The sequence below is a fragment of the Amphiprion ocellaris genome, chromosome 7, assembly GCF_022539595.1.
Source record: "Amphiprion ocellaris isolate individual 3 ecotype Okinawa chromosome 7, ASM2253959v1, whole genome shotgun sequence".
NCBI classification, from domain to species: Eukaryota; Metazoa; Chordata; class Actinopteri; family Pomacentridae; genus Amphiprion; species Amphiprion ocellaris.
The window spans coordinates 35,682,705-35,706,064 of NC_072772.1; the positions used below are offsets into that span (position 1 = coordinate 35,682,705).

The window sequence follows — 23,360 nt, forward strand, 5'->3', positions numbered from 1 at the left end:
GTCTTTTAGTTGTGCATCTCTTTGGTTGTTGGGGTTGTTTGGCGTATCTTTATAGATGTTTTGCATCTTTTTGTGTTTGTGGTGGTTTTGATAGGTTTGAGTCTCTTTGTGGCTGTTTTGTTAGATTTGCATCTGTTTGTAGTTGTTTAGCAAGTATTTGTGGTAATTTTGTGCATCTTTTGGTGGTAGTCTTGGTAGTGTTGCATGTCTTTGTGGGTGTTTTTGCCCTTTCTGAGTCTCTTTTTGGTTGCTTTGCAATTTTTTTGTGGTTGTTTTAATAGTTTTCTGTCTGTCTGGAAATTTTCCAATTTTATTGCAGAAAAGATTGGGTTGTTTTTTCCAAGAATTCAAAGATTCAAAACATCACAAAACGAGGAAAAACCACAATTAGTTCAAAAGTCTGTTAAAGAAATGGTTTAAAATTTTTGTGTGTATTGGTACTGACTTTGTGCGTCTGTTTTTTTGCATCTCTTTGTGCTTGTTTTCTGTCTCTGTGGTAGTTTTGTGCATTTGTGTGGTTGTTTTGGTTGTTCTGTGTGTCTTCGTGGTAGTTTTTTGCATCTTTGTGTTTTTTGCATCTCTTTGTGGCTGTGTTGGTAGTTTTGCAGTGCCTGTTTGTGGTAGTTTTAGTAGTTTTGTGTGTGGTTTTTGGTAGTTTTGTGACTTTTTGTTGTAGTCTTATGTCTCTTTGTGGTTGCTTTGTGCATTTGTGTGGTTGTTTTGGTAGTTTTGTGTGTCTTTGTGGTAGTTTTTTGCATCTGTGTTTTTTTTGCATCTCTTTGTAGTTGTGTTGGTGGTTTTGTGTCTCTTTGTGGTTGTTTTGTGTCTCTTTGTTGTTGTTTTGGTAATTTTGAGTCTGTTTGGTTGTTTTGGTGCTCATGTGTCTCTTTGTAGTAGTTTTGTGCGTATTGGTAGTGACTTTGTGCGTCTTTGTAGTTTTTGTGCATCTCTGTGTGGTTGTTTTGATAGTTTTGTGTGTCTTTGTGGTTGTTTAGGTAGTTTCGTGTTGTGCATATTTTTGGTAGTTTTGTCTCTGTGGTAGTTTTGTGCATATTGTTATTGACTTCATGTGTCTTTGTGTTTTTTGCATCTCTTTGTGGTTGTTGGTTTAGTAGTTTTGTGTTGCTTTGCGGTTGTGTTGATAGTGTGTCTCTTTTGTGTCTCTTGGTTTTGGGTTGTGTGCCTCTTTGTGGGTTTTTTTGCATCTTATTGTGCTTCATTGTGGTCATTTGACGAAGATAAAACGTCTTCACGAACCAAAACGCGAAGTCTTGTTGCCTTCTACTGAAGCTCTTCGTATTTCTATGACCTGTAAGACTAAGAATCTGCTCAGACGGTGAAGTTTGGATGAAACAAACCTTCAGTTCGTTCCTCGTCAGTCACACATAAACTGACCTCATTAACGTCAGTGTTTATATTTTCTCTCCGTCTGACGTGAAGATGAGCTCACACAGTTTTCTAGAATGAGACATCGTAGTTGCGTTTGATTCTTCCTCCAGACCACCGTAGTTTCATCATCCAGAGGTTTAAACAGACGACCTTCACCTGGTCAGGTTGGGTTTTGGTGAATCTCAGGAAACACGTGAGGGAAAGACAAGGTAAATATGTCGACCTGCTGCAGGAAAAATCCGGCTACATGTGTGAAGCTTCTCTAGCAGAGTCATGTGACCTGCAGCTCTTTGATGGTCGGAGTCTGAAGCCGAGCCAGCGAATATTTCTGCAGTCAGATCTGATCCCGGGTCAGCCGGCGTTAAATCACCGCTGCTGTCAGAAGGCCTTCAGAGGAAATGCTGAGCTGTTCACGTTTTAAGGGCTTTTATGTCGCACATAAATCACACGACGACACTTTATCGAGTCTTCCATCAGTCGATCTGATTGACAATTCACTTCTTTTTAAAAATAAACCTGCAGAGACTCAAAACAGGTTCAGCCCAGCTTCACTAAATCTGAGATTCTTATCAGTAAACATGTAGATCAAAACTGGTGCCAGATAGTAGTCAAATCCCAGTATTATCAGGTTGAGTTCACAGCAAGACTTCTGGTTGCTTTAAAAGCATTTAATAAACTCCTATCAGCTCCAAGACTCCACAGAAGAGGCTTTTAGCTAGAAGACAGGATTCTTAGCAGCCACAGAAAGACACAAAGGGACAACAAGTGGATGCAAAACGACCACAAAAGGCCCCAAAACAGCCAGAAACTGACTCATTACAACCATAAAAAGCTGAAAGACAATGAAAAGAGATGTAAAACTACCAAAACAAGACAAAAGAGACACAAAAAGACCACAAAGAGACACAAAAAGACCACAAAGAGAGACAAAATGACCACAAAGAGACACAAAATGACCACAAAGAGACACAAAATGGCTGAAGAGACTCAAAATGACCACAAAGAGACACAAAAAGACCACAAAGAAACACAAAAAGACCACAAAGAGACACAAAATGACCGCAGAGACACAAAATGACCGCAAAGAGACACAAAATGACCGCAAAGAGACACAAAATGACCGCAAAGAGACACAAAATGACCACAAAGAAACACAGAATGACCGCAAAGAGACACAAAATGACCACAAAGAGACACAAAATGACCACAAAGAGACACAAAATGACTGAAGAGACACAAAAAGATCACAAAGAAACACAAAAAGACCACAAAGAGACACAAAATGACCACAAAGAGACACAAAATGACTGCAAAGAGACACAGAATGACCGCAAAGAGACACAAAATGACCACAAAGAAACACAAAATGACCGCAAAGAGACACAAAATGACCGCAAAGAAACACAAAATGACCAAAAAGAAACTAAACCTGTTCAAATTCAGTCAAAAAGCAGCTTTAAAGGACATTTGTGTTACTTTGAAGGACAAATAAACTCCGTAAACTGTAACATGAGGTTCACTGTTACACATCTGTTTGTAGGTCAATGTACACAAACCCTCCTGACTTCACACCTGCAGACACACACAGCTACATAAAAACCCTCATTGTTGTTATTATTATTATTATTATTATTATTGTCTTCTCTGAGGGTTTGACTCGTGTTTGTTTGCTGTTTCTCCGGTTTTCCTGTAATAATTTGTGCCACATCTGGATGGAAGCTGGACTGAAGACATGTGGCTTTCATTTATCATTAACTCTCACACACGGGTGGGTTTCTATCGCTTCAGAGGACGTCACACCGAATCACACTCGTCTCCTGGAGGCTCACCGGTACACAGAACCCGTCCTCGCTCTGAAACTTTTACATTTTTTACCGGAAAAGTTTGATTTTTGTCCTCAGAAGTCAGAAAACTGCAGCCTTCGGTCCCCACAGAGACAGAAACACAACGCTAACACACACACACACACACACACACACACACACACACACACACACACACACACACACACACACACACACACACACACACACACACACACACACGTGCCAGGGATGTTTCACTGGTGATGTGTGAATATTTAAACTCGTGGTGAGGTAACAGACACACACACACATACACACACACACACACACACACACACACACACACACACACACACACACACACACACACACGGGGGGAGGAGGGATGACATCATGAGGTCAGAGGTCAAACAGCTGGTTTCCTAGCAAACAGCATCACACAAAGCAGCGATAAAACCAGCAACACGAAGGAACCTCATGTTTTATCTCACAGTGTCACTACAAACACGCAACCAGAAGCACACATATGTGGATTGTTAGCATGTTAATGTGTTCGCCTCTCAGAGACATTTGGACAGAATTAACTGGACACTGGGGGGGTGGAGGTGATGTAGTCACTGTCGTTCCTGGTGATTTAAGTCTCAAAATGATGACAAAAACATGCAAAATGACTACACAAATAGATGCAAAATGACCACAAAAATATGCAAAATGACAAAAAAGATGAAAAATGACCACAAAGACACAAAATGACCACAAAGAAACACAAAATGACCACAAAGAGACACAAAGTGAACACAGAGATCAGAGCTTTATAAATAATTTCTTTGTTCTCAGTAGATCCACTTCCCTTTGATATCATCATTAATCGTTCTGTCAGAATCTGGTCAGAATTCCTCCATTTTTTTTAATCTATTGAACATAAAACCTTCAGTCATGTTTTCTCCAGTGTCCTGGTTTTACCAACAAACCGTTGATCTGACAGATTCTTCTTGTTTCCTTCTGTTTACATGGATCTGTCTGTAATCTCTCCGTGTTTACGCCTCCTCACTCCTCGGGTTTCCATCTTTGTGTTCTGGCCGAGGTTCTGCAGAAAGTAAACTGTTGGTGTTGATGTGGTCCATCTGTAGAGATCTATCTGGAGATCTGGGTCAGCGTAGCTCAGAAACACCAGCAGAAAGTAGACCTAATGGGTTTACAGGGACTCTGAAGGGTGTGGTATCAGTACTACATTATCTAGTTAAAGTATCAGTACTACATTATCTAGTTAAAATATCAGTACTACATTATCTAGTCAAAGCATCAGTACTACATTATCTAGTTAAAGCATCAGTACTACATTATCTAGTTAAAGCATCAGTACTACATTATCTAGTTAAAATATCAGTACTACATTATCTAGTCAAAGCATCAGTACTACATTATCTAGTTAAAGCATCAGTACTACATTATCTAGTTAAAGTATCAGTACTACATTATCTAGTTAAAGCATCAGTACTACATTATCTAGTCAAAGCATCAGTACTACATTATCTAGTCAAAGCATCAGTACTACATTATCTAGTCAAAGCATCAGTACTACATTATCTAGTCAAAGCATCAGTACCACATTATCTAGTCAAAGCATCAGTACCACATTATCTAGTCAAAGCATCAGTACCACATTATCTAGTCAAAGCATCAGTACCACATTATCTAGTCAAAGCATCAGTACCACATTATCTAGTCAAAGCATCAGTACCACATTATCTAGTTAAAATATCAGTACTACATTATCTAGTCAAAGCATCAGTACTACATTATCTAGTTAAAGCATCAGTACATTATCTAGTTAAAGCATCAGTACTACATTATCTAGTTAAAATATCAGTACTACATTATCTAGTCAAAGCATCAGTACTACATTATCTAGTTAAAGCATCAGTACTACATTATCTAGTTAAAGTATCAGTACTACATTATCTAGTTAAAGCATCAGTACTACATTATCTAGTCAAAGCATCAGTACTACATTATCTAGTCAAAGCATCAGTACTACATTATCTAGTCAAAGCATCAGTACTACATTATCTAGTCAAAGCATCAGTACCACATTATCTAGTCAAAGCATCAGTACCACATTATCTAGTTAAAATATCAGTACTACATTATCTAGTCAAAGCATCAGTACTACATTATCTAGTCAAAGCATCAGTACTACATTATCTAGTTAAAGCATCAGTACTACATTATCTAGTTAAAGCATCAGTACTACATTATCTAGTCAAAGCATCAGTACTACATTATCTAGTCAAAGCATCAGTACTACATTATCTAGTTAAAATATCAGTACTACATTATCTAGTCAAAGCATCAGTACTACATTATCTAGTTAAAATATCAGTACTACATTAGTCAAAGCATCAGTACTACATTATCTAGTTAAAGCATCAGTACTACATTATCTAGTTAAAGCATCAGTACTACATTATCTAGTTAAAGCATCAGTACTACATTATCTAGTTAAAGCATCAGTACTACATTATCTAGTTAAAATATCAGTACTACATTATCTAGTCAAAGCATCAGTACTACATTATCTAGTCAAAGCATCAGTACTACATTATCTAGTTAAAATATCAGTACTACATTATCTAGTTAAAGCATCAGTACTACATTATCTAGTTAAAGCATCAGTACTACATTATCTAGTTAAAGTATCAGTACTACATTATCTAGTTAAAGCATCAGTACTACATTATCTAGTCAAAGCATCAGTACTACATTATCTAGTTAAAATATCAGTACTACATTATCTAGTCAAAGCATCAGTATTACATTATCTAGTCAAAGCATCAGTACTACATTATCTAGTTAAAGCATCAGTACTACATTATCTAGTTAAAATATCAGTACTACATTATCTAGTCAAAGCATCAGTACTACATTATCTAGTCAAAGCATCAGTACTACATTATCTAGTTAAAGCATCAGTACTACATTATCTAGTTAAAGCATCAGTACTACATTATCTAGTCAAAGCATCAGTACTACATTATCTAGTCAAAGCATCAGTACTACATTATCTAGTCAAAGCATCAGTACCACATTATCTAGTCAAAGCATCAGTACTACATTATCTAGTCAAAGCATCAGTACTACATTATCTAGTCAAAGCATCAGTACTACATTATCTAGTTAAAGCATCAGTACCACATTATCTAGTCAAAGCATCAGTACCACATTATCTAGTCAAAGCATCAGTACTACATTATCTAGTTAAAGCATCAGTACTACATTATCTAGTCAAAGCATCAGTACTACATTATCTAGTTAAAGCATCAGTACTACATTATCTAGTTAAAGCATCAGTACTACATTATCTAGTTAAAGTACTGACACTCAACATCTGACTGAACAATCTCAACTTCAAGCAGTAGTTTTTCTGGGAGTTTTACTTTTGTATTTCTTCACTGGCAGTGATACAGGACAGGAATGCTGGTAGAAACGTGTTAATATATTTATTTCATCGATCAGTGCAGCTTATTATTGATAACAGACAGCTGCACAATAAAACTATCAACCTTCATATATTCATCATTGAAGTCCATGTAGGTCTGAGACTGAGTCATAATGGAGGAAATCTATTGAATTTGAACCAAATCAAAGTGAAACTAAAGTTACTGATTCAATATTCTCAATAATCAATACTAATAAACTGATCAGTTTTCTTATTTGTGTTCTATCAGCTGCAGTTTAAACGGACATATAACACATAAAAACACACTTATGTGACTTCTGCATCATTAACTAAATACATGTGGGGTTCCCATAGCAACGCAATGAATCCGGTCTGTGACACTGTAACAACACAGTTTCATTCGGTGGTTTTCGTAACGTACAAATTAATATGTCTAAGAGTTAAATCAGCTGAGAAACTGAATCTCTCATAAGTAATCATCAGTAAACAATTTGTTTAAAGGGAGACTGAACAAAACCTGCTTTGGACCAGGTTAGCTCCACAGCGTCAGTTACCATGGAAATCTAGCTCCTCAGCAACAGTTACCATGGAAATCTAGCTCCACAGCATCAGTTGCCATGGAGATCTAGCTGTGCAGCAATATTTGAGTTTTCAGCTCAGATTTGGCCATTTTTCAGGATGAAACCAAATCTTACTCGTAGTCATGAAGTCATTTTACACTCTGGCTGTTTGTTCCGCATTTTTCTACACGCTGCTGATTCTCTGTACTCCATTTAAATACAGAATCAGCTCCTTGAATATCAGATAAAACAAACCTTTTCTGATTGATTTCTATAAAAACATGGTTCTCTAGCAGCAGCGGTTTTGTGTCTGGGAGCGACTCCAACCTCAGGTTTCCTGGTCGGGTTTCAGCCTCGTTAGCGGCGGTTTCTCCAACAATACAGCAGCTTCCTGTGAAAGCAGGAAGCAGGAAGTGGCTGGTCGGTTCTGCTGGCATCGGTTCTTCACCTCCATCTCGTCAGGACGGCCCAACGTTTCCCAGAAAGCTTTTCCAGCCGCTCAGAGCTGCTCCGGTTCCAGAACAGGCTAATAAACCTGATAAATCCTCTGGTTTTAGTTGAACACCAGGGGGCGCTGCAGAGGCTAAATCCACTCACTGCACCTCCAATGATTTACTGTCAGAGAAGAAGAGCCACTGCTGGGATTCATGTTCCTGATATTTTCCAATGTATTATTATTATTATTATTATTATTAATAATAATAATAATAATAATAATAATAATAATAATAATAATAATAATAATTTAGATTTAAATATTGTATTAATATTCTTAAATTAATTGATATTTTTCTGATATTTCCTGAATGTTTTGTTGACACTTTTAGATCCTATTTAGTCATATTTATTTGATTTATATATAGATATTTACATTTATTTACAGTTTAACATTTTATTCATATTTTTAATCCAAATTTTAACATTTTCACTTCTATTGAATAATTTAGATATTTTATTCTTCTTCTATTCTAATTGTATTTTGCTTTTTTAAATAAATAATAAAGTTGTAAAACTTGAACCTTTGATTCTGATTGGTTTAACCTCTCTGAAATGTGTGTAAACAAACAGGTAAACAGGTTAAAGTCTCTGTAATGTGTGTAAACAAACAGGTAAACAGGTTAAACTCTCTGTAATGTGTGTAAACAAACAGGTAAACAGGTTAAACTCTCTGTAATGTGTATAAACAAACAGGTTAAACTCTATTGTGTATAAACAAACAGGTTAAACTCTCTGTATTGTGTATAAACAAACAGGTTAAAGTCTCTGTAATGTGTGTAAACAAACAGGTAAACAGGTTAAACTCTGTATTGTGTGTAAACAAACAGGTTAAACTCTGTATTGTGTATAAACAAACAGGTTAAACTCTCTGTATTGTGTATAAACAAACAGGTTAAAGTCTCTGTAATGTGTGTAAACAAACAGGTAAACAGGTTAAACTCTGTATTGTGTTTAAACAAACAGGTTAAAGTCTCTGTAATGTGTGTAAACAAACAGGTAAATAGGTTAAACTCTGTAATGTGTGTAAACAAACAGGTAAACAAGTTAAACTCTCTGTAATGTGTGTAAACAAACAGGTAAACAGGTTAAACTCTCTGTAATGTGTGTAAACAAACAGGTAAACAGGTTAAACTCTCTGTAATGTGTGTAAACAAACGGGTAAACAGGTTAAACTCTCTGTAATGTGTGTAAACAAACAGGTTAAACTCTCTGTAATGTCTATAAACAAACAGCTAAACAGGTTAAACTCTCTGTATTGTGTATAAACAAACAGGTTAAAGTCTCTGTAATGTGTGTAAACAAACAGGTAAACAGGTTAAACTCTCTGTAATGTGTGTAAACAAACAGGTAAACAGGTTAAACTCTCTGTAATGTCTATAAACAAACAGCTAAACAGGTTAAACTCTCTGTATTGTGTATAAACAAACAGGTTAAACTCTCTGTAATGTCTATAAACAAACAGCTAAACAGGTTAAACTCTCTGTATTGTGTATAAACAAACAGGTTAAAGTCTCTGTAATGTGTGTAAACAAACAGGTAAACAGGTTAAACTCTCTGTAATGTGTGTAAACAAACAGGTAAACAGGTTAAACTCTCTGTAATGTGTGTAAACAAACGGGTAAACAGGTTAAACTCTCTGTAATGTGTGTAAACAAACAGGTTAAACTCTCTGTAATGTCTATAAACAAACAGCTAAACAGGTTAAACTCTCTGTATTGTGTATAAACAAACAGGTTAAAGTCTCTGTAATGTGTGTAAACAAACAGCTAAACAGGTTAAACTCTCTGTATTGTGTATAAACAAACAGGTTAAAGTCTCTGTAATGTGTGTAAACAAACAGGTAAACAGGTTAAACTCTCTGTAATGTGTGTAAACAAACAGGTAAATAGGTTAAACTCTGTAATGTGTGTAAACAAACAGGTAAACAAGTTAAACTCTCTGTAATGTGTGTAAACAAACAGGTAAACAGGTTAAACTCTCTGTAATGTGTGTAAACAAACAGGTAAACAGGTTAAACTCTCTGTAATGTGTGTAAACAAACGGGTAAACAGGTTAAACTCTCTGTAATGTGTGTAAACAAACAGGTAAACAGGTTAAACTCTCTGTAATGTGTATAAACAAACAGGTTAAACTCTCTGTAATGTCTATAAACAAACAGGTAAACAGGTTAAACTCTCTGTATTGTGTGTAAACAAACAGGTAAACAGGTTAAACTCTCTGTAATGTGTGTAAACAAACAGGTAAACAGGTTGTTTGTTGTCCTTTCAGTCCTCTGTCCGCTACTCTGTCAGAACGGAGGCGTCTGTCTCCAGAAGGATCGCTGTCTCTGTCCTCCAAACTTCACCGGGAAGTTCTGCCAGATTCCCGTCTCCTCGTCCTCCACCAATGAGATCGTCCGACCAGCCGGCCTTGCTGCCATGGCGACCAATCAGGAGCTGACCCGGTCTGAGTTCCTGCTGCCGCTCGGACAGAACCGGGAAGAGACGAGATCCGAAGGTGAGTCTGATAATATGAAGTCTATTAATATTTTTCAGTTAGTGAAATCACATTTTGTGCTTTTATTAATGCCTTTTTCACATTTCTTCTTATTTACATCTTTCCCTTTGACATTTTATTGATGTTTTTCATGGATTTTTTCCATATTTTGCTTTTTTAAAAACTCTTTTAATACTTTTCTGACATCCTGAAATTACATTTCATTCACAATTTTAATTTCTTTTTATATTTTATCAATTTTTTTCAGTCAGTAAAATCATATTTTTGCTTTTGTATTTTATTAATGCCCTGTTGACATTCCTTTTCATTTAAATGTTTTCTTTTTACATTCTATTGACATTCTTTTTAATATTGTATTCATATTTTCCATTTTCTACATTATCTAAATGTTTTTCTGACATTCTGAAATTCCACTTACTCACATTTTATTTCTTTTTATATTTTATTAATATTTTTCACATACTAAAATCATATTTTTTCCTTTTCTAATATTTTATTCATGGATTTTTGACATCCCTTTTTATTTACATCTTTCCCTTTTACATTTTATTGACATTTTTCATATATTTTATTCATATTTTCCTTTTATTTAATTCTATAAATGCTTTTCTGACATTCTGAAATTCCATTTCATCCATTTTTTAAAAAATATTTTATTAATATTTTTTGTTTATCTTATACATCTTCTTTATTTTTTAAATATTGTTATTATGTTTTTCTGACATGGCTTATATTAAATTTTTTTTATTTTTTTACTTATTTCTTTTATTTATTGTAATTTAATATTTTATGTTAATATTTATTATAATATTTAAAATATTTTATTCATATTTCATAGTCATTGTTTGGTTAATTTCTTAATATTTATTTTGCATTTATTTGACATTTGTTTGAGTACATTCTGTTAATGTTTATTATAATATTAGAAATATTTTATTGATATTTTATAGCCATTATTTGATTAATTAATTTATATTTATTTGATTGATATCTGTTTTATTATTTTCTGTTAACATTTTCTTGCTATATTTTTAATATGTTCTTCATGTTTTACAGTCATTGTTTGATTAATTTATTAGCACTTATCTGATTTTTGTTTTCTTATTTTCCGTGAGCAGCTCTGGGTCCTTCCATGGTGAAGGTCCGAGTCCAGCATCCACCTGAAGCCAACGTTAAAATCCACCAGGTGCTGAAGGTAGGAACAGAAACGGCTCCTCTGATTGGATGACAGAGCTGTCAATCATCACTGTTAAAAAACAAAAAAAAAAAACTACAATCTCTGAAATGTCTCAGTTTTTTGAGATTGTATTAATATTTTTGGTCAATTCTAAAATATACTTTGAATGTTTTCTGACATTAAAAAAAAATTAAAACTAAAAAGAATTATTTTACAACAATGTTTAAATATTTTCCTGGCATTTTAAAGATATTGTAATGATTTCTGACATGTTTATATTTTATTAATATTTTCTGACAATTCTAAAATATAATTTAGTTTTGTGACATTTCTGATATTTTTTTTAAAACCTTGAGATATTTTCAAAAAAATATTCATATATATTTCTGACATTTTTAATATATTGTTATATTTTCTGACATTTAAAAAAAATATTTTTTAAGATTTAAAGAAAGTGCAAATATCTTTAAATATTTTTCTGACAATTTTAAGATATTGTAATATTTTCGGATATTTTTATATTTTATTAATATTTTCTTATTCTAAAATATAATTTTTGTGACAATTTTTATTTTTTCTGAAAATTTTGAGAATTGTTTTTACAAAGATCTTTAAATATTTTTTGACAATTTTAAGATATTGTAATATTTTCTGACAATTTTGATATTTTTTAAAAATATTTTCTGACAATTCTAAAATTGCACCAAATACTTTTAATACTTTTTTTGACATTTTTTTATTTTTTCAAAACTTTGAGATTTTTTTTACAAAGACTTTTAAATATTTTTCCTGACATTTTATTTATTTATTTATTTTTTTACAAATTTCAACATCTATAGAACGTCGCTGCTTTGTTAAGTTTAATAAAAGCGTCCACGTGTCTCTGCAGCTTCAGCTTGTCCTGTTTGTCTCCTGACCTTCTTCCAGGTCTCTGGGTTCAGTCCCACCTTGCAGACGTCGTCTTCGTCCTCCTCGGGGTCGGCCGGCGCTCCGGCTCCGGCAGCAAGTGGAGTTCAGGCTCAGACGGTGAGAGGAGACGGCGTTTACACTCAGCAGTCTGGGTTCAAATACTGCTTCAGAGAAGTTAAAGACGGACAGGTGAGACACACACATCTGTCCTGAAGATGAACCTGTGGATTCTTCACATACAGAGTTCACTGTGTGTTAACAGAACATGTTAATAAACGACTTCACGCTAATATTTCCTCCACACGTGTTGGTGTCTGCAGTGCAGCTCTCCACTTCCTGGTCTGAGGAGCAGAGAAATGTGCTGCAGAGGAATCGGAAAAGCCTGGGGCATCACTGACTGTGTCCTCTGTCCTGAAAACACAGGTGACAGACACACAACACGCATGGACAACAACACAACACGCCTGGAAAAAAACACAACACGCCTGGAAAACAACACAACACGCATGGGAAACAACACAACACGCCTGGAAAACAACACAACACGCATGGGAAACAACACAACACGCATGGAAAACAACACAACACGCATGGAAAACAACACAACACGCATGGAAAACAACACAACACGCATGGGAAACAACACAACACGCATGGAAAACAACACAACACACCTGGAAAACAACACAACACATTTACTTATTTATTTTTCAGAATAATTTTATTTAAATATATATATATATATATATATATATATATATATATATATATATATATATATATATATATATATAAATAAATAAAAATATAGAATATATATATTTTTTTCTTTTATCTCGGTTATATTATTTTTCTGACATTGCTCTTAGATTATTATTTATTATTATTATTTTTTTTCTTTGTGACTTTATTTTGGCAGGTTTCTGGTATCTGTTTTAGGTATTTTTGTAATTGTGAGTATTTTTGAAACACATTTTTCTGACATTTCTTAGTATATTTCTCATATCGTTTTGTAGGTTTTCTTATTTTGCAGAAATATTTTAACTATTCTAACATTTTCAGGCTTGTGTCAGTGTTTTTCTGATTTTTTAAAAAATATATTGATATAGAAAACAACAAATACTTCAATAGTTTCTGATAGTTTTTTTAATATATGATATTGTTCTGTTCTGTTTTTCTATTTTTCTTTTTAATATTTAAATAAAAAAATAATTAGATATACTTTTTTTGGACTGAATTTAAAAACATATTTCAGTGTACATAATATATTGAAATATATACAAAATGTCAAAAGAAATTTAAAAAATATCTCAAACATTTCAAAGAAAAAATATTAAAATTTCTAACAGATGTCAGAAAAATCCCAAAATATTCCAAAACAATTGTCAGAAAATTATTAAAACAATAAGAATTTATAAGAAAATCACTGATTGTTGAGCACTGTGGTGTTTTTCCAGCAGTTTCCAGCTGTTATCTTTAATAATCACACCTCATAGATCTCTAATTGCTCAGTATTTTCTGAAACTACGAGGTCCAAAACTCCCGATTCCTCAGAAACTCACAGATCCAAACATTTCTGTCTCTGAGTGATCGTCTGATTGTTTATAACTGAAGTATGTTGGAGATGTTTCACCAGGAGCTGCTTATATAACTTCATCACACACTTCTGTACTTCCATGTTTGTGAAGATCTCTGGACTCCATCCACTTCTAACATCTGAACCCTCAAAAGGTTTATTTCCAACAGAAAACTCTCAGCGGTCCTCAGAAACTCCGACACTCTGGGTCGGTAACGATGCTCGGTTGTGACTAACGGTGAAGGAATGCAGCTCTGTGGGACTGAAGGCCTCAAACACTCCTGTTAGGTCACTAGTTGGCTTCAAACTTCACATCAGTGTGTAAAGAATGACGTAATGCACCTTTAGAAAGCAGAAAAACTGGAAGTGGGGCAGTGAGGGAGGCCTTATTAGGAAACAGCCAATCAGAGGGTGTGACAAGACAAAGACACGCCCCCAATTAATGTCAGTTAACTTCCAGCTGTCAATCAAACACAAAGACACGCCCTTCCAGCTGCTGTCAATCAAACATAAATGGTTCTTTTCCATTTTTTTCTTTTAATAATAGAAAACTACCAACAAACATTTAATAAAAATGTTTGTAATGTAAACAAATGTGATTATTTAGAATAATAATTTAAATGTGAAAAACATTTAATTATTTGTTATTTTTATTACTATTATTGATTTTCTCTGTTCAGGTCAAAGCAACAGCAGCTGTAATCTGGGATATGAACGAGTCAACGGGACGCAGTGTGTCGGTGAGTTTAAATAAAATGATTATTTTCATGCTGTCCAGCCGTGTTCTCTCTGTTTCCACGTCACATCTGTTATAATCTTTGTCTGATTCTGTCGCCTTTTTAATTTTTATTTTTCCTAAATGTTTTCCGTTCATCTAAATATCATCAGTCTGGAAACTTCCTCCCACGTTTGGAGGAACTTGAGACTGAAACTCTTTCTGTTTTCACAGGTTGTTTCTCTGATGATTCGTGTTATTTCAGCTTTTAACTATTAAAACATATTTTTAAACTTTGGGTTTTTGGAGACAAGATTATTAACATTAAGATTATTATTTGAAACAAAGCAAGTCGAAATTCATTTTAAAACATGCCAGAAATATTTTAATATTTTTCCAACATTTTTAGGTATTTTAATATTTTGTACTTTTTGATATTTCAATATTTTTGTGGTGTTTCACATATTTTATTATTTTTTAAAAAATGTTTTAGATATTATAATATTTATATATTTTATATATATTTATATTTTTCAGAAATGGTTTAAATATTTCAAATTTTTCTAAAACATTTTAATAGTTTTCTGTCATTTTTAGTTGTATAAATATGCACCCTAATTTATTTCTGATATTTTAATATTATTTTTGACATTTACGAAATGTTTTTAATATTGTTTTGGCATGTTTTCATTTTGTTTTTATTTTTAAAATTAATTTTAATATTATTTATGATATTTTCAGGTATATTTTGTGACATTTTTTGTCAACATCTATCAGAAATATTTTGGACATTTTAATAATTTCTTACATTTTTAGATATTTTTATATATTTTTAAAATGACTTCTCCATTTAAAGCTTTCTAAAATATCGTATATATTTCAATAATTTTCCATCATTTTTTAATCGAATAAATATAATATTTTTTGACATTTTTAAAATATTTTGATATTGTTTCATTCTGTTTTCAGGTGGTTGTTATTTTTAATTAATTTAAAGCTTTTCCTTTAATTTTTAGATATTTTTTTTTGACTGTTTTCAAATTTGAAAAAACATTTTATTTCACGGCATACAATAATAAAATATCTTTAAAAAAGTCATGAAATATAAACATATTTTTAAAATGACACAAATATATATATGTATATATTGTTTTTTTAATATTGCGTGACTTTTGTAGATATTTTATTACTGTATGACATAAATTAAAATATTTTTTTAAGTCACATAAAATAATGTCTAAAAATAAGTCATAAAATATAAGTATATTTTAAAAAGATGACACAAAAATATTTACACATCTATTTGAATATGTCAACAAAATCTGAAAAGTATTAAAATAGCTTTAAAATGTCCAAAACAATAAAAATATGTTTTAAAAAAATCTCAATATAAAAACTTCTAAAGAGAATATTAGAAAAGTATTTCATTCTTTAATTTTGTTGTTATTTAAACCTTGTGGACACATTTAGGGATGAATCTTCACTTCACTGGTGAAAATAAACTCAGACACTACAAAAGAAAAAATTAAAGCAGAATTTATGAGATTAAAAACTAACATTTACTCTGAAAGTGGACGAACTAACGGTCAGACTTTATTATTATAACGTCAGGTTGACTTTTGTGAGGATTTCATGTGTGTAATTTACTATTTTTAGATATTATTATTAATAAATATATCTATAATAGATGTATGGGTGTGTGTAGATGTGAATGAGTGTATTCTACTATTTATATATATTATTATGATTCTTATTGTTATTATTAAATAAATCTATAATAAATGTATGGGTGTGTGTAGATGTGAATGAGTGTATTCTACTATTTATATATATTATTATTATTCTTATTGTTATTATTAAATAAATCTATAATAAATGTATGGGTGTGTGTAGATGTGAATGAGTGTCTGCAGCCAGGGCTGTGTGAGAACGGCTTCTGTGTGAACACCAGGGGGAGCTATAGCTGTGTTTGTAGGCCGGGGTTCATCCTCGACGCCTCGCACGGACTCTGCATCTGTAAGTAACACACACATACACACTGATACACACAACACACACACACCGTCGATCTGGGAATGAATCCGGAATAAGTCGACTCCGATCAGAACTTCCTGAATCCGTCTGAACTCTAAAACCTGCTGAGCTTCATCCATTTTAATTTGGTCTCTCATCTTTGTTTGTTTTTTAATTTTTTTGTCTCTTAATCAGTCAGAAACAAAGATTTTTTATTTTTTTGAGACTTTGTTAAGTGATAATTTAGCTCAGATTATCTGTTGACTTTATAAATGAATATTGTTTGTGCACAAATTATGGACTTTTGACATTTTTACAGTTCCAGGATTTAAGACATTTATTGTCACTGTACAGCTGCAGACAACAATCCAACAAAATGATGGCGGTACTCCCTGAGTTAAAACCGAATAAAATAAATATTAAAACACATAAGAATATCGGAAAATGTTTAAATAATATCTAGGAAATGTAAACACACGATGACGTAGTGCAGAACTCAATACATAGTTTTTTTATTGAAACAAAAACAAGACTTTTAGAAGACACTTTAATTATTTAACTTTTACTTTGCATTTCAGACTAAAGTACAGATGTTGTGCCGACAGGAAGCAGCTGCTGGTCTAATGATTGTTTCAAAAGCTGTAGGATTTCTTGGTTTCTGCAGGCCTTCATACTAAATTACTTGGGTTTTAAATTTAGTCTCTGAATTCGTCTCTTTTCTGTTTTTCTTTATCTGTCTGTCCGTTAATCCGTTCTAAACTCAAATCTGTAATTTACCGTCATGTATGACCAAAAAACAATCCGTATGTAGCTGACACCGGCAAACACTCAACATATTTCCTTAAAATATTACTTTTTAACTCAAGAGCTTTTAATTTCTTCATGAATTTTTGCTCTATCCAGATGGAAATGTGATCATATAGCGACTACTTTTATTTAGTTAAATGCTGTTTTATCTATATTCTGTGTTTAAAATCAGACTTTAATGTTGCAGAACCTCTTTATTTGTGCAGCTTCACAGCAGCTGGTTTTGACTTTAAAGAACCAAATCTCAGCTTTGATTTAAATCAGAAAGCACCGTTTAACTGGACAGATGCAGGTCCAGATGTTTGCTGTTGAAAGGGAAGTTAAAGCAGTTCAGTAAACCAACAGGATCCTCCTCAGACACCACAAACCTCTTCCTGTTCACTGAAAAACCCAGAATCTGGGAATATACAAATGTTTTTCGAACTCTGAGCATCTTTCTGCAGCTCAGTTGTGACTTTAAACACTCATATTTTAAATTAAAAAGGTTTTTCTGTGGAGTTCTTGAGTCTGGTTCAGAAATCAGAGAAACTTTAGTTCCTTGTTGGTGGGTTTTCGAGGATGTTTGGTTCTCAGATGGTTCTCATGAAGTCTGACTGGAGTTCTGTTTATTCCGACTGGCATTCGATGGATGAGGAGCTGCAGGATGCTGGTAACCAACGGCAACGCTCTAATCCACGCTTCACGCCGATTAATTAACCATCTGTGTTACCCTGTCTCCTGGAAACGTCTTTAATGTGAGACTGATTCGTTTCAGATGGGAAACTTTATCCAGGAAACAAAATCCAACTTTCTAGTTCCTCGTGGAAACAAGAATTTGTTCTGAAGCTTTTTATTAAACAGAATAAAAGAATAAAAATGGCAGAAAAAATGCTCTAAAATGTGATGAAATATTGTTTTAATAACAGCAAAAATCTGTAAAATAATGATTTTTTAGCTGATTTAAATGCAATAAATCTTTTAATTTTATGGTCAAACATTGTAAAGAAAAAACAAATTATTTGTTAAAAATTAGATTCAATACTTCTTTGATGTGGACATTATTTTCAATTTTGGGCTCTTTTTAAATTATTTAACAGTCAGCCTGTAGATTAATATTTTTTCTATGACTTTACTAGATAAAATCTGTAGTTTAACGCAAGGGGAAAATATTTTTTTGATTTTTTAATCCTTAATGTTATTTTTTCCCTTTAAAATAACAGCAAACATCTGTAAAATATTTTCCCCCTGATGTAAATAGTTAAAAAAAAAGTGATTTTATGGTAAAACCTTGCAAAAGAAATTATTTCTACATTTTTTAAATATTGATAATATTCTCTTTTCTTATTTTTTTTTGAAATTCAACATAAATTAATACTTTTTCTGTGTTTTTATGAGATAATATCTGTAATTAGCAGAGAAAATCTGTGAAATAACATTTAAATGATTTATTTTTCAATCCTTAATTTTTTTTCTTTAAAATAATGACAAAAATCTATAAAATAATTATTTACTTTCCAGATGTAAATATTGTACAAAAAATGTGTAATTTTATAGTCAGATATTGTTAACAAAAACAAACAAATGAATTACTGTTTGTAAAAATGCAGTTTTTTGATCTGGACATTATTTCCAATTTTTTTTTTTTTTTATTCAACAATCAACAGGTAAATTAATATTTTTTCTGCATTTTTACTAGATATCTGTAATTTAACACAATGGAGGAAATCTGTAAAATAGCATTTAAATGATTTATTTTTCAATCCTTATTTATAATGTTTTTCTTTAAAATAACTACAAATATCTGTAAATAATTAGTTTTTTCCAGATGTAAATATAGAAAAAAATGTAAAAAGTGTAATTTTATATTTAAACCTTGCAAAAATAATAAATTACTATGATTTTAATTTTTTCTTTTTCTGTTGTGTAAATTTATTTGTGATTTTTGGAAATTTTTATTTTAAAGTTTTTAAAATTATATTTCAGTCATTATATATATTCTTTCTACAGACGTTTATAGTCAGAAATCAAAGCTCTATTAATTTAAAGATTTTGTGGTTTTGTTGTGATTTCTAGGAGAAAGGGTTCATGTTTTTCTGACTCTCGGCTCATTCATGGTGTTTTTCCTCTTTAAGGATCCATCTGTCTGATTGTCTTGTTGTGTTTGCAGATGCCTGAACAACTTAACTTCCTGTAATTCTTCTTTGTGTTGATCTTCTGTCCTTCTACAGTGACGTTCCTGTAAACTTCAGGCCTTCTGAAGAACTTTATAGCCATTTTCCACCATCAATCTGTGTTTTCCTGCCAATAACATGTTTGGTTTAGTTCAGTTTTGTGTATTTTATGAAGATACGTTGGATGATTCCAGCCTCTTGTCCAGTTGAATCCATTGAAGTTGGCATCAGGTGGACGTCGACCCAAACAGGGGCCGCTGAGTCTTGGTCTTGTTCACTTCCTGTCGTGAATCTGTTTCTGTTGCTGCATCGTTTTTCTTGCTGTCAAACCTCTGAGACGTCGGTGACTGTGGTTTTACATCTTGCATTGTTTGTTGAGGCTGTTTGAATGTGAGCGGATCAGGAAACAGCATGTTCTGGTTCTGCATGCCGCCGCTCTGCTGGGTTTCTACGTCTCTACCGTCTTCATGATCTTTACGACCGTCCTTACCACCGTCTGTCGTCTCCAGCCCACAGCGTGATCTCGGAGGAGAAGGGTCAGTGCTACCGGGTCCTGGGTTCTGGTCTTGGCCCGGGTTCCTGCTCACTGCCCATCCTCAGGAACATCACCAAGCAGATCTGCTGCTGCAGCCGCGTGGGGAAGGCCTGGGGAACCAACTGCCAAAGATGTCCGTACTTTGGTTCAGGTCGGTCCCCGGGAAAGTTCTACCGGGAGCAACAGAATTAGACAGCAGCTTTATTTGTACAGCAGATTCAATCATCTGGGGCAGTTTAAAGTGCTTTAATTAAACATAGTAAAGGACAAAGATTTTAAAGAATCCAAAACAAGCAATATTCCTGAAGTCATTCATGTAGCTTTTTCTAAATAATTCTTACCGAGATGTCTGAAAACTACATTGTTTGAGATTTGGTAACTGGAAGAGCTGGTGGGAGAAGTTTGTTTTTAAGTTTTAGTTGTTCTACGAGTGTGTTAAGTCATTACGATCAAATTTAAGCTTTCTTTTGCAGGAAACAACCAAATTTCTTTATTAAAACCAGGATATCCAGTTAGAGTCTGAAAACAAGATCAAATTACTGCAACTAAGATTACTGACATTCTTGTTTGTAGACAACAAAACAAATTGTTGATGTGAAAATGCTGCAAAAGAAATAATTAAAGACAAGATAATGGTTTATTAATCAGACAGTGGGAAAGTTTGCAGCATCACAGTAGCACAAATTTAGGGACTGGAGTAAAGAATGAACAAGAAATACACATAAAGACCCTTGAATTTCCCTCGAGATTAATGAAGTACCGACCAAACAACCAATGAAACAACCAACCAATGAAACAACCAAACAATGAAATGACCGACCAAACAAACAACCAACCGACCAACCAGCCACAACATAGACTTTTTACTGAACTGTTAGATTTAGACGAAACACGTGTCTCTTTGTGCTGTTTCTTTATTGATTAAAACAGCTGGGATGTGCAAGAATTACTGAGAAACTGCAGAAAAGTCTGTTTTATTTCCACCAGCTGAGTGTTTGGTCATAGCGTTGAGGTGTTCTTCACCAGCATCCTTCCTGGATTAATCCGTTGTTGTACCTGTGAAAAAAACCCTGTGATCACTTAGAAACGGTCCAGTCTGATGTAAACTGACTTATTTAACTGAACGTTTACTGGCCATCTAGCCAACTCCAGGTTAAAGGAGCAAAACGTGGCCATCAAGAGAGACAAACGATGACAAAAAGACACTAAAAAGATGCAAATCAACCATGAAGAGACACAATCAAATACAAAAGAATGTAAAAATGAGCACAAATAGAGTAGATGCTGATTCAATGCAGGCAGATGAAACCCGTCTGGGACACAAAAAAGAATAACTAGATGCAAAATGACCTCAGAGATTCAATGTGACTGAAACTGATGCAAAATTAAGACAAATAAGTGTAAAACCAAAGTAAACAAACAATAAATGACTAGAAATACATAGAAACGGCAGAAATGAACCACAGAGAGACAGAATCAGTCGACTCCAGATAAACTGATGCCAAAGAAGTCGTTGGTGTTTCTGCATTTTGTTCAAAAAGTGAAATTTGTGTATCAAAGACAACAAACAGCATGGCATTCTCTTTTTTCCACACAATCAGTTAGTAGAAAAGTTGGTGTGATTTGAGTTCTCCAAGATTTTCTTTGGTTGATTTGAAATGAGGTTGGAGGAGATGGGGGTGGATTGATGGGTCAACCAAACATTGGACTTTAATAGAGGTAACCAGGTTCAAATGCTGCAAATACTCACTTTTTATGCTGATTTAGAGTTAATTCAGGTCATTAAAGCTTCAGGTCGAGTCACTCAGAGGTCTTTGGAACGTTTAGTTCACCTACAGGTAAATTGTCGGTTTAGTTTTTCCCTCCGACCAGGCCATCGGTTTCAGTCGATGAAGGTTTTCTCTGATTGACCACCTAAAAACAGGCAGGTAGAGAACGGTGTTTGTGTAGTTTCTTGTTTCAGATCACAGATTCCAGATGTTTTCTTCCCTCAGTGGCCTTTAAGGAGATCTGTCCGGCTGGTCCTGGTTATCACTACTCAGCTTCAGCTCTGCAGTTCAACCAGAGAGTCACCGAGCAGCTGGGGAGCCGGGGAGCCTCGCTGGTACCCAACAGTAACCAGGGTAACCAGAACAACCGGGGTAACTATGATAACCAGAACAACCAGGGTAACTGTGATAACCAGAACAACCAAGGTAACCAGAACAACCAGATTAACTGGAACAACCATTGTAACTAGGGTAACCAGGGTGACCATGGTAACCAGGGTACCACATCAGTTTATTTAAAGATTCCAGGTCATAGATTGATTTTTCTGCAGATCTCCTGTTTGTTTTTGCTCCATGTCAGGGCCTGGTTCTGGATCCAGCACCGGCGCGGCCTCGAGGACTCAGCAGAAACCTCCTTCTTCTGGTGGAACAAGTTCCTCCAGTGTTGCATCAGCTGGTGCCAGAACCAGTCCACCTCAACCTCAACCTAACCTTCCTCCTCAACCTCGACCTCAACCGAATCTTCCTCCTCAGCTCCGCCCGGCTGCCGGTTCTCCCTCCAGGCCCATTCAGCCTGGCGGCGGCGGCACCACGGTAGCCCAGGTCCGACCCGGATCCCCGTACAGCCGACCCGACTCTGCCCCGTCGTTACCAACACAACCGAGACCTCAGCCTCCGTCCACCGGGAGTCAAGGTAGCACCAAGTCTTCTCCTTAAAGATGTCTTATTCATCAGAACTGGTCTGGACTGGATGTGTTTGTGTCTCAGCAGGCGGTCGGACCTCATCCGGGTCCCGACCCGATCAGCCGACACCCAAAGGAGACTCCCTTCCTGCCCCCAGCCAGCCGAGGAGCCCCGATCGAGGGTCCAGACCCGCCGGAGAACTTCCTCCTCAGCAGAACCGACCGGCTGTGAGTCCGACGACTCGACCGGCCAGAGTCCAGAGTGAGTATCAGCTGGAATGAAATAAATGTATGTCATCTAGAAGCTTTAACAAGACTTTAAAAATCATTTCTATCAACCTGTTGTTATTTGTGCTTAATTTGTATTTAAAAAAATTGGCACAAAAAATTTAAATTTGAAACAGAAAGATCAAAACATTAGTAAATAAATCAGGAAAATATGAGCAAAAGTCTCCCAAAATATTAGTGCATAAATATTAGTAAAATATCAGAAGACACAATAGTAAAATATTAGTAAAAATTAGTTTAAAAAAAAATAAAAAAACAATCGTTATATTTTACTTGTGTATGTGAACAATATTGTTAAAATATCAAGAAAA

The 23,360-nt window shown here is 34.2% G+C and overlaps 1 protein-coding gene across 7 annotated transcripts in view; it reads left to right on the plus strand.

Annotated features, from left to right (window-relative positions):
- Window positions 1–23,360, plus strand: part of LOC111586965 (latent-transforming growth factor beta-binding protein 4) — an 84,687-nt gene that overhangs the window by 30,493 nt on the left and 30,834 nt on the right. For 3 of the 7 annotated variants that reach the window (XM_055012000.1, XM_055012002.1, XM_055012007.1), the window contains 10 exons: window positions 9,981–10,208; window positions 11,327–11,403; window positions 12,313–12,483; window positions 12,615–12,717; window positions 14,551–14,610; window positions 16,479–16,601; window positions 20,065–20,241; window positions 22,085–22,285; window positions 22,440–22,772; window positions 22,847–23,023. In XM_055012000.1, the coding sequence (XP_054867975.1) occupies window positions 9,981–10,208; window positions 11,327–11,403; window positions 12,313–12,483; window positions 12,615–12,717; window positions 14,551–14,610; window positions 16,479–16,601; window positions 20,065–20,241; window positions 22,085–22,285; window positions 22,440–22,772; window positions 22,847–23,023 (1,650 nt within the window). The remainder of the gene's footprint in view (window positions 1–9,980; window positions 10,209–11,326; window positions 11,404–12,312; window positions 12,484–12,614; window positions 12,718–14,550; window positions 14,611–16,478; window positions 16,602–20,064; window positions 20,242–22,084; window positions 22,286–22,439; window positions 22,773–22,846; window positions 23,024–23,360) is intronic. The other 4 variants (XM_055012001.1, XM_055012003.1, XM_055012005.1 and 1 more) reach the window with 4 other exon arrangements.